The sequence below is a fragment of the Ambystoma mexicanum genome, chromosome 2q (assembly GCF_040938575.1).
Source record: "Ambystoma mexicanum isolate Mex_15411 chromosome 2q, UKY_AmexF1_1, whole genome shotgun sequence".
Lineage (NCBI taxonomy): Eukaryota > Metazoa > Chordata > Amphibia > Caudata > Ambystomatidae > Ambystoma > Ambystoma mexicanum.
In genome coordinates this window covers 338,878,142-338,898,659 of record NC_090924.1, presented here as the reverse complement: position 1 = coordinate 338,898,659, position 20,518 = coordinate 338,878,142, and the positions used below count along the sequence as shown (strand labels likewise).

Sequence of the window (20,518 nt, the reverse complement as noted above, 5' to 3'; positions counted from 1 at the left end):
GGATTGCAGCCCCTTGTCCCATTAGGTTAGTACGCCCCAACCTCCATGGTCCTGCTTTCTTAATTCTTCTCCTTCTATTGCTCTTGTTCTCTTGTTTGAACTGTGTGTGATCTGATTTAGAATTCCCTCCTTTTCTAACTACCTCTCATCAGTGTATTTGTTCTCCCCTCTATACTTTCTCTGCCACCTTCTTCGCCTTTGTGGGCTGCATCCATCTGCCACTCAGACACTAGAAGTTCTCTTTCACCCCACTGAGCGCAGCAGTCTTCCCTCTCCAGATCTATCCCACTATGTCTAATCTTCACCCCTTTGGCACAACTTTCTGCACTCGCCATATCTCTTATACTGTCACCTGCTTAACTCATTTGGGCAGGTGTGTCACCACTTTCTCGTCATCTCTCTTTATTCACCCCTTTGGGCGCAATTTTCTCCCAGGTTACCTTTATCTTAGGCCTCCACTCTTTCACTCCTTACTAGCAGTACCAGTTCTTTTGCTTCCTCAGTTTGGTCTCCTTGGCCTGGACTTGAACTCCCAGGCCCTGATGTGGCCCAGCCATATGGACCTCTTTTCCAGCCTGCTGGGCTCTGCTGTTAGCCTACTGGGCTCTGCTCTTACTCCAGCTCCTTCGGCTCTGTCTTCCAGCCTTCGCCAAAACGTCTCCTGTCTTCTGCCTTCAGCACCTATTCTAACCATTTCCAGTCTTAGACAGTACTCCTGGGTTTTTAAAGGCCTTTAACCCTACCTCTTAAGCCTCTCTCTGGATAAAGAAGACTCTGGTGTGCCAGTTGCGATGGAGACTGGCTGTTGGACTTGCCGCCTGGATTGGCTTACATCCCATATGTTACACTTGAAATTGGATTGTGCCTCACCTTGTGCATTCTCTACTTGCAATACTCAGGCCCTGCCGTTCAGCCTCTTTCAGGGGAAAGGGAACTCTGGCTTGTCTCTTCGGGCCGCTGGTTTAGGGATTGGCTAATGGGCTCCGCCCCTAAGAATAACTTCCAGTTCAGATTTGGGACTGGCTCGTCCCTCCTCTTGGGTGCTCCTCTCTCTCCTGTTGTCACATCTGAACCCTGCACTCTTTGTGAACTCCCTGAGCCCATCTGTTCTTATCTGTATGCAATTTGAGGCCATTTTTGATGGATGGCTCGTTGACTGTCTGATTTCCTTTCCTAATTCAGGTGCCCCTCTTGCTGCCTGTAGATGGAATTCCTGCACCCACAGAGAGAAGCTGAGTGTGATGGCTCTGCGGAACCACCATTGATATATTCCCTTAAAGGGCCAGTAGCTACAGTGTTGCCAGCATCAACAGAAGCGAAAGCACTGTGCTTTGGATTTGGGAAGAGACTCATTTCCCTAATCCCATATATTCTACGCTTTTCAGGTTTTGGGGCTGTGCCCCTTAATTCGACAGTGTCCTTAGTTGGCACCATGTGACTGTCACCTGCCATGAGAGGGGGGCTAAGTAAGGGGGACTAAGGGATTCTCCGCATGCCGCCTAATCATCCGTAGCGTAGTGAAACACCCGGCTCCCATGATCACCCCACTGTAGGTCCCCATACTGAGACAGGTGTCTTATTCAGAGGTACTAGAGGCTGAGCCTACAAGTGTGCATGGGCATTTTTGAATCCTAGTAAGCAGCTCGATCTGAGGTGACCCCACTGTTTACACCAGCTGTAACCGTTCTACACTTTTGGAACCTGGTGTTACTAAGGAACACTTACTTTAACTGTACTTTGCTAATATATGCAATTTAAATAGTCTTAATGTGCAAAAACATTTTTTCAGTGCTATATTGAATGGCCTACCACAATCCAACCGACTTAACTCTTGAGAGTTTCACCTAGAGTGCTCGATCCGTCTTGCCAATAGGTGAGCCTATAACAGACAGAGCCCGGTTTGACTATTTCGGGACACGTATGCAAACCTTTATGTGGGCACAGAGAAATTCATGACATGAATACGATGTTTCTGTGTCTTGTGCATGTCTGTATCACATGATTACGTCTGTTCCTCAATGTGATCAGGGGTTTAGTCAGTCAGCCACACTTCATTTTAGGAATTTCATCTAAAATCCATAAAAACACAAATATTAAAAAATAAAACATTGTGAGTAAATACCACAATTAAAAAACATCACTTAACTGTCAATATATGTACTGTTGGCAAAAATAAATAATTAAAATAACTTCTAGGACCTCTTTCTTAGAGACAAGGCAGGGTTTGCAATTAAGAATAAATTAACAGGAGCTAAAACTGTGTTTCAGGCATTGTCTATTAGGCAAGAGAACCACTGGAGAACACAGCACACTGCAAATCCACAGGAGACGCAAACTTTACCTTTTCTGCCCATTAGGTTTAAATGTGTTCTAGATTTTTCCCAATTCTTCTTTATTAACATTCTCAAAAACTCAAAGTTAATATCATATGTGTATGTTTGCAAGGCACCAGTTGGCCCGGGGAGCCAAAGGTGGCTCCTGGCAGCGTTGCTTTCAAGCAAACCAGGCTCTCCCAGGCTAGAAGAAGGAGCTAAATAACTCACAGTAAATTTGAACTCTGCAAAGCTGTCTGCATACATGTGTCCATTCTCATGTGCCGTTCATAGACACTTCCAGTAGCATGTATGGAAAACAGGACGACGATGATTAATGTTGTTCGCTTTCCAATCCAGAATAAAGTAGATTTCCTAATTTTGTCAACACAGCACACTGAATCAGGGCTATTTAAGCAAAGGGACAGTTTGCATTAGCTGAAATACCTTGGACCAGTTGGATGATACCATTCTTTTATCCAAAAAACTTACCTGGACACTGCAAAACGGTCATGCTTAAAGGGAAACAAGGTTAAATATGGTTGCACTGAATCAACAATTGATATTTTTGATATGGAAGCTGTGGACAAGGTCAGTACCCTGCCCTTGAAAAGAGGGGATGGGAACCCCTCTCAGCCAGTGGTGGATGCCTACCAGGGAAGGATCCAGAGCTAGTGCTACCATAGAGAGGGACAGTGGCAGTTGGGAGGCATCCAGTTCCTATTCCCATCTCATGTGCCAGTGTGTTTATGGGCAATTCTGATTTGCATCACCCCATGCCTAAGACTCCAAGTGCTGGTCAAGTTTTTCCTTTTCTCTGAAGAGCTGCCGCAGACACGGGAAGAAAGTACCTGCATTGGAAAAAAATCAGCAGAGCTCCAGCCTGCCAGAGAGGGAGGATAAGAGGAGAGAGAACATGAGGGGCTCTAAGACGACTCAAGAGTCGGGCACGAGCAGCAGGAAACCACAGGAGGGAAGCAACAGCAGAACTATATTAGATTGAGGCAGAGGCAACAAAAGTAATGAAAGAAAGTGTATTGAGTAAAATCACAAATGAGCAGCAGGCACTGCTGTGAGGCAACGGGATGGTTGGAGATGGCAGGTTGTGTGGTTGTGGATCATCAAGAAGTTATGAGGTTGATATTGGAGGCACAAAATGAGTACAAACAGAGGTTTCATGATGTATCCAAGGTTAGGAAGGTGGAGTATGAGGTGGGTGACTTGGTTTTGATAAAGAATCCTTGAGTTGGTTCCAAATGTGTGGAGAGTAAATATTTGGGACCTAGAAGGATTGCAGCTGTGCGTGACAGTGTGGTGATATTGGAAGGTGGCGAGTGTTGGTCTAAGTCAAGGTTGGTCAAAAGTTCATCCACTGTCAGTGAGGGAGATGCAATGGGTAATGGTGAAGCCAGCAAGGATGATGATGTAAATGGGAATGAAAGTGTAACCAATGCAAATGAAGGTGGTGCGAATGGTCAAACCGCAGCTTTAGAAACATCTAAGAGTAGAGCAAGGAAAAGGCCAATCCGTTTTAAAGATTTTTGTTGCGAGTGATATGCTTAATCCTGATGTAAGGGGGGAAATGTGTTAGGTTTAGAAGTAATTTCTTCCTGTTTGTTTATGCTTTAAGCGAAGTGTTGATTTCATCTATTGACTGACAAATATAGCAGACTCCAGCAAGGATGTGTGTCCTGCAGCCTTTAAGTGAAGCGCTGCCTTTATGAGGTCATTTGCGGCCTCCTTGTGCTGTTCACAAAGCCTTTCCCTTGAAAACAATGGTTACCAGGCAACCGACATCACAATGCTCAGCTGTGAGGCTCTGCCGCTGAGCAAAGGTAGGCCACGTCCCTTTTTCCCCTCAAGGCGTGGCACGCATCTGATATTGAAATTATGCGAGAGCGCCTCGCGCCGTCATGGTCTTGCGAGCGTGAGCCCCTCCGTCATAAATGCGAGCAGGGCCTTGCGCAGTCGTGGGCATGCAAGCTCGAGCCCCTCCTCGATAAGGGCTTTTGCGCACCCCGCCCGCTGTCCCCACCAACACACCTCCTGACCTGGGACGTCATCGGGTGGGGTCGCGGTGCCTGCTGCTCGGGGCCTCTTTCTCTCCGCTCCTCCTTCCTTCCCTCATTCGCTCGCACAGGCAGTGGCACACGGAACGGGATCACAAACCACTGGAGAGCAGCACGCTCGGACCAAAAATCCTCATCGCCAATGTTAGATTGAGGAGGAGGCAACGAAAGTAATGAAAGAAACTTTGAGCAAAATCACAAACGAGCAGCAGGTACTGCTTCTAAGGTCACTATTTCCAACTGCTACTGAATTCTTGACCATTCTGGAACCTCAGTCAGAGGTAAACATACCCACACATAGAAACCCCTGACATCATAATACATAAGCTAGAACTCTTTGTTTAAAGCATAAACAAACAGGAAGAAATTACTTCTAAACCTAACACACTAGTACCCTGAACTCCTACGCAGCTGCTCCCAAATCCGCACCTGACACGCCAGCTCAGTCCCGCTGGGGATATAGACAGGTGTGGGCCCGCTAGATCACCAGAGACTTAAAAACAAACACAGCCAAAACAAGCCAGGGCTTAACTTGGGGCCAGCCTGGCCAGTCGCCCATAACTTGAACAGGGACATTGAACCAAAGATACTGCCATTGTTATTCTGTGGTGGACCTGCACGGAGAAAGAGGGCGGGAGTCTTAACAGCTATATGAAGACTTCCTTGTATATAACCTGTGATGAATCCTAGAGAGTCCTCACAACAACCCTGCCTTAAGTCTCCTCCCAGGTGGCCAGGAAAAAGCAGACGCTTCCTGATCCTGACCCGGGGGGGGTGGTATTAGCTTGGAGGATCACCTGGGAGGAGAAGAGCCCCAAGGGAATAGAAGGACTCAGTTGGGTGAGATGCGGTATTTGTCTTCCCTAAGGAAGGAAATATAATAATACCAGAATCTGTAATGGCTTGCCGTCAGAGGGAGCTGTTATTTTCCCAAGCTAACTATCTGAATGCGGGTGAGAACTGTCATAATCAGTTATGTATTTGTGGTAAGAAAACTCCCTTCAAAGTCACTGACTTCAATAGGGAGGAAAGTTCCCATGACTCCCAGGGGAATAACAGAGATGAGTCTTTAAATACTATTAAAATTAAATGTATTAATTAAATTAAGTTACCCATTTAGACCATGGCAACTCTCATTCCTCTGTAAAGCCAAATCCTTCATGTAATCCTTATAATACTCCTTTAAGGAATATAATTGAGAAGAGAAAGGAACTTGGCATTGTTATTTCCAATAGAAAAGCTGACCTTGATATTGTGGGTGCCAAGTCCCACAGTGCCCAAAGTACTGGGACGAGGAAGAGGGCTGCAGAGGCACGAGACTGCAAGTTGCAGCCTATTAGGGGTAATGACACACACCTGAGGGAGAATTGGAGGTATAAAAGGCTCCCCTCAGGTGCAGGCCAGGGAGAAGAGCAGTAGCAGGAGGTGGAGTTGTTGTGACACCTCCACGTGGCAGCAGATGTAGACATTCGACGAGAGCAGAGACACTGGGACCACCGTTTTGTACTGAACGGATGCCGGTCCTGGGAGGGTCTCTGCTGCTCGAGACCTTAATGGCAGATGTTGCGCAGCTGGAAGTGTTGGAAATAATGGCTCTCTTCGCAGTGATAAGCATGCAATTTGAAGGCTTTGCCATTTGTCAGACGGACTCCGGTAGCAGGCGAGCCCCGTGGAGCCGTGCGATCAAGGAGAGCACCTTTATTGATAAGCATGGGCAGCAGGACGCCGAGAAGGAGAGGTGTCTGGGTCGTACAGGGAATCCAAAGCAGAAGACCTGGAGGCAGCAAGGCAAACGGACGAGCACGCCAGACCCAGTGAGTTATGAGTAGATTGAGACACGGGAGCGCTCTGTAACAGCCCGCTGGCCAAGTCCAGACGCCTTAAGCACAAAGAGCAGATAAACAGTGTAAAGTGGGAACATAAACAATGGGCCTCATTACGAGTCCGGCGTTAACCGAGGCGGTAAAACCGCCTGGTTAACGCCGGACTCGTATTACCATTCCGCCTCCGTGATTCCCGGAATTACCGGGGCATCACAACCCCAGTTTTCCGGGAATCACGGAGGCGGAATGGTGTAAATCCCCATTCCCATTGAGTCCTATGGGACTCAATGGGAATCGGGATCATGGAAACACCGGCAGCATCTTGTAATGCTGCCGGTGTTTCCTCGTCCGCCTGCAGGCGGGCGGTGTTAAACCCGCCAGGTCAGACCTGGCGGGAACATCACCTCCCGCCTGCAGGGGTCGGGATCAGGCGGTCCGGAAACAACGGTGGCGGCGGGTTTACCGCCACCGTTATTTCCGGACCGCCACGGTCGTAATGAGGGCCAATGTTTTGAAAACCGAACTGACATAAAGCAGATTGTTAACCCTTTTGCAAACCAAGCTGACTTAAAAGAAAGCAGGTGGCAGAACAAGAGTTTAACCCTCTCTAGACTAGAAGGGTGTTATTATATATGTATGTGGGGTAGAATAAAGGCCAACACCAAGAGAGGGCAATACATCGAGAAACCAATGCAAACAAACATTTCCAACGCCAAAAGACAATTATACCAAGGCAAGATATAAAAAACCAACATTGCCAAAGCCAAAAGAGGACAATTAAGAGTTCAAAGCATATTGCCCACAATTGAAGGGGGGGTCGTAAGAGGAACTCTCTTCCACGTTGCCAAAGTGGGAGAGAGATAATTATTGTCATCATTTGGTTTAGGCAGAAGTAGAAAAACAAGAGGGGCAGGAAGGTTGCCCTTCTTAGAATGCCTTCTTGGAAGGCATTCAGGAGTGGTGAGGTGTAGCCTGCATTGTGTGTGGCAATCAGAAGTGTGTAACAAACAGCACCAGTTTGGTTCTTGTTTCCCCTGAAGAAATACTTAAACTTGATGTTGTGGAACAAAAGACATTGCTAACCTGTTTGAAGTTAATCTTTACCACAGAAGTACTTTCAGTTAGTACTCTTATTGTGTCCTGGCAGGAGAGTACACCAGGGCAGAGAACATTGTAGTAGTAGGCCTGGCAGGCAAGTGGAGCATGTGGATGTTATTTAAGGTACTGTGATGTGGTTGGACGTTTTGGAGAAGTGGCAGAACCACTAAGATGTTCTTGTGAACTGTTCCAAAATCATCCTGACAAATTAATATTTCTGAAGCAAGTTTTGTGTGAACTGTTGCAGAATCATCTTACATTGTTAAAACAAGTGGCTAATGAACTGTTGCAGCATTATCCTGACAAAGACAATTCGTGTTGGTCTTAATTAACTGTGGAAGTATTCTTGGTTCATATGACAATGTTTTGAGCTCTTTATCACAAGTGGAAAGAGGAAAACCCTTGTTGAACAATGTTGAAGTGTTGGTGGAATTCAAGTTTGAGATCTTGTTGTCAAGTTGGAACCTTTGTTGTTAAATTGGAGCCAAAGGTACTGAATTGGAATGTTGTTACAAAACAGGATTTCCTTACCCTTTTGGAACTGTTGAATAAAATCCTACTGGAATCTGGGGAAGGGGAATTAATCCAGATTATAAGGAGAGGCAGTTATCAGGTTGTGAATATAACTGTTCCATTTGTTATCTGTGAACTGCCTTGCATTACCTTGTTGAGTTATTGTACGTATAAGCGTGAGGGACAGAATTCTTTTGTTAGTGTTTCCTTTCATTTATTTTAGGCAGGGAAATCATTGTCGGGGTAGGGAGAGTGAGGCATTTATCCCACCTTTTAAGTTGATAAAATGGTATGTTTTGAAAAATCTTCACAAAGTTGTCTGCCTCTCATTTCTGACCCTTCCTGGGTGAGGAAGACACAGCCAGATTGGCTAGGGACAGCAGACCAGCCAGCGGATAGGGAGAGGTTTGTTTGACTGACGTAAGGGGGGAGGAGGTGAAAGACCAAGACACCAGCAGAAGGAAGAATTGTGGAGTGGAGTGTGGAGGCGATTTCTTAAGAAGGTGAGCCATTGGTTAGAGAGTACAAGTGGTACTGTGTTGTGAGTGTGCGTGAAAGAGTGCTAAGTGTGCTTAGGAGCGGGATTTAATGGGAATGCTTGTGTGAGTTAAAGGAGGGAATTTGAGTAGAGAGAAGGTGGAGCAGCAGTTTAGTAGTGTGGACGAGGGTGGCCTAGTGTGGAGGAAGGCATGGTAGGGTGAAGGAGGGAGTAGTAGATTGGAGGAGGCAGTAGTAACGTCAAAGGGTGGAGGCAAAACCTAGATGGAACGAAGGACATCAGAGAGACAGAAGAAAGTGTAGGAAGTAGGGGGGCTGAAGTGGAAGGGAGGAGAGTAGTAGAGAGTAGTGAGAGTGGAGAATAGACAGTGTGAAGAGGTAACGGAATACATGGGCATGACATTAAGGAAACCGAATCGGCCAGAATGCCGAAAGGCACAACCCAGTACCCCCTATCAGATCACCAATCACTGGATAATGTAGGGACAGTCAAGGAATTCCCTGAGGAATGGTAGACAAATAAGACATTGTTCCTTTATGTCCGCGCCTCTAGTGTAAGTTTGAAATTTAGATGGTAGGGGACAATAATCAATCTATACTAACCTGTGAAAGAGGGACACATGGGTTAAGAAGTTGGTCCTTTTCTAGATGAGAGAGGAAAGGACGGCTGTATGCCCTGGAAATATCAAATACAAATCTTTGAACTATCCCAGTCTCCGAATATTTCTTGAGTCATCCGTGACAAAGCATTGGTAAATTTTACAGTGTGCATATTTTCTCTGTTTTGTCTAACAACGTTTTCACAGATTTCCTTATTTCAGAAACTGTCGTGTGCTCTATGGAAGAGCTGGCCTTGCATTATTAGTTATTTTTATTTTAATGCATTTACAAGAAGTTTAATGATAAGTAGTTCATTATTTGATATTTATCAAAATCAATCTCATTATGTAGGGATTGAAAGTTTGAATATCATGTGATCTATTGAATCTATTTAATTCTGATGAAGCTGAAAAAATGCAGATACACGTGAGTGCTGATTCCAGTAAGAGCTTTGAGATTGTGTTTAATTTCATGTCAGGAAGTACCAATGGGATGTCCATAAATGTCCCTGCCTTTTCTTTTAAGGAATTCTGACTGAGTTTTTAAAGAATTTAACATCAGAAAAATGTACAATGGGTCATTAAAAGTGTATTTGTGAGAGTGAATAAGAAAAGATTAAACCACATACAAAAACCCATCTTATAAATTCAAAAGTGTAGGGGTTAAATTAAATGTAGTTGTGGGAATAACATGTACATACCATTAACTTGCTTTTTAATTGACACATACTATTATTTTGTTATATAATGGAAACAAATCCTTATTTCATTAATTATGTTAAGGTTTTAAATTAACTAAGGTAATGTTATAATTTGAAGTATCTTCCAAAAGATTAAAGTCGCTGAGATGGTTCATAGACCTATTGGAAAGATGTATTATAGAGAACCTCTCAGAGGAAAGGGAGAAATGGTTCTTTAGCTTCAGCGGTAGGAGAGTACTAATATTGACACATGAGGCTGTTCTTGTGGGACTTATTGGGCATAAGATATCTCTGTAAAGATATTGGAATGTGTTCGGCTACCAGCGCTTCAGCATCGCTGCATGCTATAATTATATACAATCTTTGTGTTGCAGAATCTGGCATTATGGACCACGCGGCCCCTATGATCTGGCTGTATGAGGCAGACATGGACACAAACCAGATCAGTAAGTGACACTGTATTGCCCTTTTGATTTGAGCTGCTGTTGGGTTTACCATATGCTATACTGACCACAATATCACACTGGTGGTTTCATTAGCCTTATTGTTCCCTAACCTAACGAACAGATCAACTCTGGTATTGCTGTACATGAGAGCAACATCTGTACATACTTCCCTTTTTTTATCGGCTAAATAGGCCATCTCATTGATGTATGTTCCCACTATTTTGTCCCCCATTTACCTTAGACACACGCAGGTTACCGCCTTCAAGACAGTTTATCTTCTCCCCATTAGGTGGCTTCATGCCATTTAGCATGGAGTGAAGTATCTGTGTGCACTGGATCTGTCTGCAAATGTTGATGGAGGAGGAGGAAGGAGAAGAATACACTTTTAAGCATATGGGTATTCAGGTGCCATTTGTGCTCTGTATCATCTGTGGACTTGAGGTGGAGTGTGTATCTGGTGTTCCCACAATAGATTGGGAGCCAGGCTTCCATCCTAGTTAAATACAACGAAAAGAGTCCCAGCAGCAAAAGCATGAGATTATTAGCAGTGAATTGAATCACTGTGTGTGTCAAGGAAACTAAGCATTAGGTGATATTATTTTACACACATTACAAATCCTTATGTTTGTTCTATATATGATTGGAACCAAGCACACTGCGCTATATCTCCAACATGTGTATAGGCTTCACATTTATTAGGTAAAATTCAAAATAGTTGAATGAAAAAGACATATAAAAATTGTTGCATACATAAAGTTATGCTGGAGGCATGTGTCAAACATGGAAGAAAAGCATCAAAGTTTAAACACTGCAAAGGTACATAGAAAAAGTTGTCAACACATACTGTGAGCGACATTGAAACTGAAACCATATTCAAATCTGGCATGAATAGTGAGCGTTTCAATCCTCAAGCGTTCCAGAGACCACACAACCTGTTACCCATCTAGCTGAAGCATTGCGTTGCTATTGTATTATTCCTTAAGCACTATCGAGTAGACCGCAAGTAGGAATATGTGTGCTGAATATTGCCGGTTCTATAGTTCAGGGTTCTACTAGTGAGCCAATAGGGCCACTTGCGCGTGTCAATAAAGGAGCAAGGGTACTAGTTAACACTTCATCTACTGGGTGAACGCCTTCATAAACTGGACACCAGGATTCGATCCGCTCCTCCCATGTTATTTTGTCATGTTGGGTGGATATGAATGAATGTGTATTTTGAAATGTTGTTTTGTCCTTCATTTATCTGTATTTTATTTCCTGCATTTTGGGGCAGTATTTCACTGTGTGTTTTTAGTTATGTCTCATATTTTTTCCTGCACGCACCTCCAGCAAACCAACAGGAAATAAGCGCAGGGCTTTAGTGAATGTGTTCTGTATTAAGTGTTATTTATGAATGTAATATGTATTGCCTTTATTGTTTCCCCTCCTTTGTTTGGGTAGATGTATTGGTCCCTCACATAACCAGGATGTCACGGTGTGCTTTTGGTGGGCCCAACTCCTGCAAGGAAATCGAATATAAGCCCAGGATTGAGTCCAGTGTGCAGCACATTTCTCTCCCGAGCTGCTAAAGCGCGTGACTTAGAACCCCTGGCCTGCACATAGTGGGACAGGTACCTGCCATTTCCTTTGCAGTGTTATGCACGTGGATATGAGACTGCTTTAGGAAAGCCTCATCTGGGGTCAGGCGATCGCAGTGCCAGGCCCTCCTTCCAACCTCTACACTAGTAGTAACTTTTGGCGGGAACGCACAGGGTTATGGCAGGCCGTTTTTTCAGACAGATGATGATTGGGCCATTCTTGTGAATTTGCATAAAAGGACAACTGCCGAGTTGAAAAGGGCATCAGGGGTCGAGGTGAACTGTCTGAAGCGAAGTAGCCGCGTTCTAAAAGAACGCGCTGCGAGATGCAAAACGAGTTGATATGGCACTGTCTGGTCCTCAAGACGGCGCTAAGAGGTGCGACGGGATGCCGTCTGATCTAACCTGTACTAGCGCCGTGATAGCTCTGGGTCTGGGCACGGCGGACAAATGTAATAAATAAATACATAAATGCAGTCTAAACCCTTGCACTGTATTCTGAGTGCCCTTGTAAAAACTCAATGTTGCACACATACAACAACAGGAACCAGGGTTGGGTTTCTTTTTACGGAATCGTCCTTTGCACTGTTGATGATGTTGGCTGATAATCCACAACAAAAACAAAGAGCAAATCATTACACAACTCATTCCTATGTGAACCTTCTTGAATCTGACCCGTCCTCGTTTAACGAAAATAACGGTCATTTTTTTTTAAAAAAAACACAGCATGACTATGGCGCTCATATATACAGTTACGCCCGTCTTGGCACCTGCCGAAAGCGAGGCGGTAACGGGAGTTCCATTTCCGCCTCCCGTTTGCACTCCGCCTTCAAAAACAACTTGGTTTCACACCAGCATGAAATGTTCGTGATGGCGCACCACCCCTGTTTTCCTGTGAAAACGTCCTGCTTTTTGCACCAGCAAATGGCAGGCGCTTTCCATAGCCAATCATTGTAAACGCCTCCTGCCATGCATGGCTGGCGCTTTCCATAGCCAATCATTGTAAATGCCTCCTGCCGTGCATGGCAGGCAGCTTTTACTCTGCATGCACTGCAGAGTGCAAATAGAAACGTGTAAAGAGGCTCCTGCTGTCTTTCTACACTTCTCATTTGCACTCCACTCCGCATTACAAATGATGAAAATGGCCCAGAGGGCACCTATGTGCCTGTAAGTGCAAAAACAAGTGGTCCCCTGAGGGCATGGGCAATTTGCGTTTTAAACAAAATGAGCTCCCATGTGGTGTTCATAAGCGCACACTTGCCGCCCATGTCCAACTCCTATGGTGAGTTGTCACACTCCCCATCCTTTTATGTGGGAGGGGCGAGCCACTAGGGCCTACGTTGGTCGAGCTGAGTGCCTCCCGGAGTGTGGATGAGGTCGGAAGGAGCCTAATGGCTAGTTTTTCCGTGCGAGACATGGTAGACCCTACCCGCAAGAAGGCCTTCATGTCTGAAACGAGCGAGCAGAAAGTCATTCCATATCATTTGAGGTCATTAGACAAGCTCACCAAATAGAAGCAGTGAACCCTAATCAAGGGAGAGACCGGCAGAGTTATTTCATGGAGACTGATAGCCATATTGGCTCATTATCTGGACTTCAACTACTAGTATGCTTGGAGCCTGCTACAACCGGCTCCAGGACTAGACCAGCTGAACTGCGATGAAGCACATAACTCTCGACTTAAACCGCAGAACTAAGTACATCTGTGGAAGAAAGCCCTAGCACATAGCATCTTAAAACCAAACTCTGAAACAATCCAAAGACATAATCTCCCTGCACAACCTGCTCACAGGCACCCCGCAAACCTGAGATCCAGTGGGAAGTAACATACCCGTTTTACGTCAGTAGGAAGTAACATACCCGTTTTACGTCAGAGGTTAAAATTCAACATACTCCTGTCTGCCACCAATGTCTTTAAAGACTTGTGGTTTTAATGTACTTGACAAACTGAATTGACCAATCCTGAGAAGAGAGGTAGACCGGCCATGAATATTCCCATCCTTGGGTGTGAAAAAGGGCTGCAGATGGCACCAAGAAGGAGCATCCTGATGCATGCTGATGAACGGCATACTGATGTGGAGATCCACAGGGAGATTGTGCGCGCAGGGGGAGGGGGGGGAAGTACTACATGCCGGGGAGAACACAGAACAATGGAAGTACCAGATTGTTACCACTAGCTGGTGTATGTTGGTAGAGATCCTGAAGACTTGGAAAACATCTCTGGGTTTCTGGGTTTTTCTAGGTTTGTTCCTGGAGACCCCAGTCCTTGTCTAGAGGTACACATGTGAATCTCCTAGACCTTAGGGGAATTGGCTCTATCATCAGCGATCCCTGGAAAAGGTAGGGAAACATGACCCGTGGCAGGAGGGTGACCGAACTTGGGCTGCCTGCCACATACCCTCAATAAGGGTGAGGGAAATAGCCATTAACCTTTTATGAATCCTGAGAAAAGAAAGGTCCAGAAGGGACCTGTTGTGAATCTTGAGAGAAGCAAATGTCCAAGAGGGATGGATTGTGAAGCCTTAGAGAGCCATGGTCCTGGAGGGACCAGTCACAAATCCTGAAGAAAGGAGTATATCCCTGCCGGTTGCAAGGTCGAGGAGCCTGTCCACAAAGTAACAATGTTGAAACCTCTCCGGGAGCTGTTTTTACTTGGAGATCCCAAGGAGGATGCTTTGCCTAGAGCTATAACTGTGAATCTCCTGCACCATAAGGGAATTGGTTAGCCTTGCCTTAAGACCTATGGCCAGTGGCCCCTGGGAAACAGAGGGAATCCTGACCTCTAGCAGGAGGGTAATAGAACATCGACTGCGTGATAAGGAGTCTGAATGAGGGGGGAAAGTCCAATTAAGCCTTTTGTAATTCCTGAGAAAGCCAAGATCCAGGAGGAGCTTCTTGTGAACCCCTAGAAAAGCAAAGATCCAGGAGGGACCTCTTTTGAATATGGAGAAAGTCAAGGTCCATGAGGGACTTATTTTGAATTCTGAGAAAGCCATTGTCTAAGCGGGGTTTATACCCTTTCTGTGATATCAACTTACTTTAATATAATGAAGTCCATTTTAGCGTTGTCTGTGTACACTTCAAGTGGCGACGGCAATCTGCGTGAATCTCTCTCTGAACTCTAAAGAAGGGATGTAAATGAACACACGCTGGCAAAGTCTACCGGGTTGCTCCCTTTGTGTTTAGAATCCTGCTGTAATGGCTGCGCCACAGCCCTGCGTCCCAGCATAACGGTCCCCATTAAATGCAACAGGAGCGTGATGAAAGCACTCAGAGAAAAGTCGTGGCAGGGCCCAGACTCTACTGCACGGACTTGGAAGGTGAGCCTATGTGTCCCAGAGCGCCCTGCTCTAAACAGACAGAGCAATATTACGGCTGAGCACAGAAGAGTGCACCAAGGCCCCATAGTATTGTAATAACGTGCACTGACCTCCCACATGGTTCTGGTGCTCCCTCAAAGCACAGACATCCTGCTGTAGATTACTTTCATTTTGCCATTTGGAAGCAGAATCTGGGTAAGCATCTCCTCAAAGTAGAGCAGCATCAGGGGCCATCATCTCATGGGGCATCATCACACGGCTCCTTGTCTCAGCACAGTGGCATCCGGATTTAATCACTGGCTCCTGTAAAGACTGGAGGGGGGTATCTGTACTCCTGCCCTCTATATGGCAGTGTAGAAGCACACAGCACCCCAGCCAAGATTCTCTATGCTGTAGCAATGGATGGGCAATCAAGGCTTAAGCTCTCAGGAGGTGATACAGGCTGGTTCTTAAGTACAGTGTAGTCCCCAAGCCCCCATAAAGGAATGTCCACACACTATTTAGGTGACAACACAGTTCTTTATATAAATAAGGTTCAGTATATATATACACAATCAATAACACAATTTGTGCTTTGGCAATACTAATATGGTAAATATTTACAAGGTCTATGTGGTAACACAGTTAACTCTTGAATCCTTCAAAATGCACCAACTACTGACAATTTAAATGACATACAAATCAAATAGTAAAGTGAATCAACATAATACATAGGAAGGAAGACACGTTATATTAAACAATGGCAGAATACTGGGTCCCTACCACCATGCACAGTTCTGTGTGAGGATCCCCCCACCTGGGTGACCTGTAAATAAAGTGTATGAACAAGCCCAGTCCATATATGTTTAAAATAGTCTTGTTTCCTGCTAAAAATGTTCTACTACCCCAATGTACCTGGTTTAACAGAGTTTCTTCGATGGTTTGTTGACGTATTCTCTTGGATAAACTCCCTTTAAGGCAGGAGCCACAGGTCGTCGCGATTCCTGGAAGAAAAGGTGAACAATGTCGTTGAGGGAGCAGCTTTGATATTCACGGTGCTCGTCGACGATCGGTCATGGAAGTCCTGTGAAGATGAGGCGTGCGGTTCACCTCGATGACAAGAGTTTGTTGCCGCAAAGCAGATCGATGAAGAATGTATGCCCGGCAGCAGGTTTCAGCATTGGCGTTGACGGTCGGGACTTGACCACGGCTGGCTTTCGGATCTTCGTCAGTGTCTTTGTGGACTTCGGGTGGTGGGAAACCCACCAGCGGATTCTCCTCAGCTTGTCGAGGACCTTGATTTTCTCTTGCAGGACAAAGCGGTTGACTGTAATGGCAAGGGAGTCCTTGATTTCAAAGTGTCTTAGGCAAAGGTGGAGCGTTGTGGCTCCGGTCGTTGGCAGCACGGCATCAAGCTATCTCCGCTTCTGGGCAACATGACTCAACGGGCTTCCAGCGGTTACAGCGGTCCTCCGAACCCTGGTCGATGACGATGGACTTCGATGTCCGGGGTGCTTCACTTCAGGTTCTTGGCAGACCCTGTCTACGGTCGGCCTTTCAAGGACTGACTTCCAGGGCGCCTTGAAGACGATTTGCTTTTGCAAGATGTTCCCTCGTAGCTCGGGAAGAGGTCTCCTAGCCAGGTCCTCTCTTGGATCAGTTCTTGGAGACCCGACCGCTTTCAGATTGGCAAGGGAAAGCAGCAGCAATTCTTCTCGTCCAGCTGGGCTTCAAGGTTAAGCATAACATTTCGACTTCAGCTTCTGAACAATTCTGGTAAGTGAGAGGTCCCCAGATATACTAGTCTCTCATTCACACTGCTGAGCAAGGCTCAGGCAGCCAATCATTCAGAAGGGCATTCAGCAGGCAACCAATCAGGCTCACAGTGCATTCAAGCCATTCTCTTCCATCCAGACACTCACAACACGGAATGTGGATTGGGGCAAGCACCCAGCCTTTCAGCACACCACACTGCATTCATACCAGTTTCGGGCAGGGCTGTCTGATTCATTGTGTCACACACCAGAAACTAGACACCCAAAACATGAAATGTATATTGGTCCCACACTCCATTCACCCAGGTACCACCTCAAGGGTGTACCCACAACATACAGTCATTGGGAAGGCACCAGCAAGTCTGGCCTGGACTTCCCCACAATACGATGTATGGAACTTCCACCCAACAGCCAGTCAGGGGAAGGGACAGAGTCCGGGCTTCCCAGGACTTTGGGGAAACAAGGTAACAGGCAATATAAAGCAAGAGGCCACAGGGGCCATCTTGTCTCCTATCAGGAATCAACTGATTCCAATGGCAGGGCCAGGGTACTCCAAAATGGAGGATACTCAGAGCACCTGTTAAATTCAGCATGTAGCTGCCACCAGCCCATGTCCTGCTCTTTGGGTCACACACAGGTGCCCAAAAACATAGACTAGGGGTACAGGGTTGTACCCCAACCCATGAGCGCCATAAGGGTATCCAAGGGTCTGTTCACCACAACCATAAAGAGGAAGAGCTGTACTGCCAGGAGTCCCACATGGACTCTTCTGCAGAAAACAGCACAAACAGACATGATAAAAGGAGTACAGCATCCCAGCTCCACATTTCTGTATGAATTAGACATTATAAGACTATAGGAAGGGGTCAACACACACACACAGCCATACAAGACAGGATCCCGGGAGATATTGAGATGCATAGATGGTGGGAGCATCCAAATTAATGGTGTTTACGAGTCGTATGCTTGATTAGAGCAACCAATCTAGTTGAAGAGCAGAGTTGGGGTATGTGTTGCCAATTTGATTAGTAAATGTTGGATTAGGAGTTGGATTAGGAGTTGATTTGACACAGATTCATGAAAGGAAAGAGTATGTAATAGCATTTGCATCTCGTTTACCAAAACGAGCAGAAAAAGCATATGCAACAATAGAAAGAGAAGCTCTTGCCATCAGGTGGGCTGCAGACAAGTTTAGAAGCTTTGTGTGGGGAATCAAATTTGACCTACATACAGATAACAAACCGCTAGTGGAAGTATTCTCAACTAAGGGTCTTGACAAATTATAAGGCAGGATAAGAAGATGGGTATCCATGTTACAAGAATTTGACTTTACAAATATATCCCAGGAGTGAGAAACTACGCCGCAGACTGCCTTTCAGGAATGACAAACAATGAGGAATCTAAGGGTGATGAGGTGGAACAGGGGATGATTTGTGAAATATATGAATCCTGAATATCAAAGCAAGAGTGGTGCGAAGAAATGACTAAATATGTTAAAATTATGCTGGCTGTCAGAAAGTCATCAAGGAATTGTGAAAACTATACGCAGAATAAGAAATACCTATTGGTGGCTGGGATGTGACGTACAGATTGAAAGAAGCGTCAGAAACTATATCCTTTGTACTAACTGCGATAAAGTGTGTGTGAGTGAGAAGTATCCTATGGCTCTGACAGACATACCGGAGAGACCCTGGAAAAAAATAGCTATTGATGTACTGGGGCCTGTGGAGTGAGGGCTATCAGATCTTTTGCATTGTTGTTATTGATGTGTTAACTAGATGGGCAGAGTTGATGATGTCTCTGAATGTAACAACCTAAAGAGTGCTTGATTTCTTGGAAGAGCTGTGTGGTCGTGAGGTTATCCGGAAGAGATATTGACAGATCATGGATCACAATTTAAATCTAGGGAAATGGAAGAGTACCTGAAGGGAAGATCCATTACACACAACACCACCGCCATATATCACCCCAGACCAATCAGACTGTAGAGAGTTTCAATAGTGTTAAAGGAAGCGATCAGGTGGGCATGGTCCAATGGGAGATATTGGAAGAAAGTTGTGAAGATGACTGTCGTGGCTCATAGGTTCATGTCGCACAGCACTACTGGGGTGTCCCCTTTTGAACTTAGCAGGGGGAGGAAGGCCAACACCAAACTATTTCCAGGATGGATGGGTGAGGTGACTGATATGAGAGTGGAGGTGGAAGACAACATTAAGAAGAGGCAATTGAGCAATAGGACATAGCAGGATAATAGGAATTTCAGGAAAGCAAACATTTGACAGGTTGGATGTTGGGGTTGGATAAAATTATTGGTAGTCTTGAGGGACAATGAGTGTCAGTGGTCCAAACCGATTGAAGTAGTGGAAGTGATTAAACATGCAGTGAGAACAAAGGGTGGTAGAGTGTGGAACTATGAAAGAGTGATGGTTCTGACGGGGAATGGTGAAGGGAGAAAGGTTGAGGAGATGTACAGAGAGAGGAGGAGATTTTCCTTGTCAGAAGATTTAGGTACTTCAGCAGCGACTTCATCATTCCCAGAGGTTCGGGAGGAGCTATCAAAGACCAAGACACTTAATGGACTATGCTGAGCAGCAGTGTAAATCGGAAGGGGTTTTCGTGTGAAATAAGGAGCATGTGTAGTATCGTCTAGAACGTAAGAACGAAGGAGAGAGATAGTCAATTTTAGCGTTGTCCGTGTACACTTCAAGATCCATTGATATTGCTGTCATCTTTGGCTTGCATGCATTGTAGTTGGTAAAAACACTTTGGACATTCCTGTGCAGATTTTCCGACTACAATGCGAGTGCAATTAATTTGTCATGTGGGAGTGACGGGGATCACATCAGTATGCCGAGAGAGCCCTATGTGTTGGCACCTCACCTGCACGTTCCTCCGTGCCTCCACCACTCTACTGACAGTTGCACCCATAGCCTGCTGCCACAACGCTTCATTTTGCATTTCATTTACTCCTGATTGCTGCACCTCGTAGATTAATTCTGCATTGATGGATTGATGTTGCTTCCATAGACTTTTGTTGTACCCACAAATCTCGTACACTGCTCGTTAATTGCCATAATCTAACAGAATGATTGTTGTATCCATAGAGTGCTGTTGGTTGCACCCAATGATCGTTTTAGATCCATATATTTTTATTCCATTGATGGATTTATTTTGCTTCCATAGATCGATGTTGCAGCCAATACACTAGTCCTTTATTGCTGCTACCATTGATGCAATAATGCACCCTTACACTGTTACTGCATTATAGTTTGGTTTTGCTTCCATACCACTTGTTGCATACATAGTGATTTGCATCTCGCACAATGCTTCTTGATTGCTGAACCGCATTATTGCACTGATTTTGCTTCCAGACTATTGCTGTGCTCATTTATTAATTCCTTTGTCGAATATGCTTCTTTTGATTGCCGCACCCCACTGATTTATTTTAATCCAGAAAAGGTTACTGCATCCGTAGGCCTATATTGCATTGATAGATTGATTTTGATGCTATAAACTGATTTATATCCCACTTGCTGCCCGTCAATTACTTCATTTCGTCCATTGATTGATGCATCCATCAACTTTTGCTGCAATTATAGATTGAGTTTGCATCGTACATCTTCCCTGGAGACCATAGATAGACTACTGCATCCTACAAATAGATTGATGCACCCCTTGCTTCGGGTTTGCACCCTCAGAGTGGCTGGTGCATCCCAAATACTAACTCTTGGTTTCTACCCACTCCTTATTGGCTACAACTCCCCACCATAGTGCTTATTATTGTGCAGCGGTTGTCACACTATACTTA

General features: G+C 45.2%; 1 protein-coding gene across 2 annotated transcripts in view; it reads left to right on the top strand.

Moving 5' to 3' along the window:
- LOC138569399 (hexosaminidase D-like) overlaps positions 1-20,518 on the top strand; it is a 644,991-nt gene that overhangs the window by 429,413 nt on the left and 195,060 nt on the right. For both annotated transcript variants that reach the window (XM_069647343.1, XM_069647344.1), the window contains one exon: positions 9,988-10,059. In XM_069647343.1, coding sequence (XP_069503444.1) covers positions 9,988-10,059 — 72 coding nt within the window. The remainder of the gene's footprint in view (positions 1-9,987; positions 10,060-20,518) is intronic.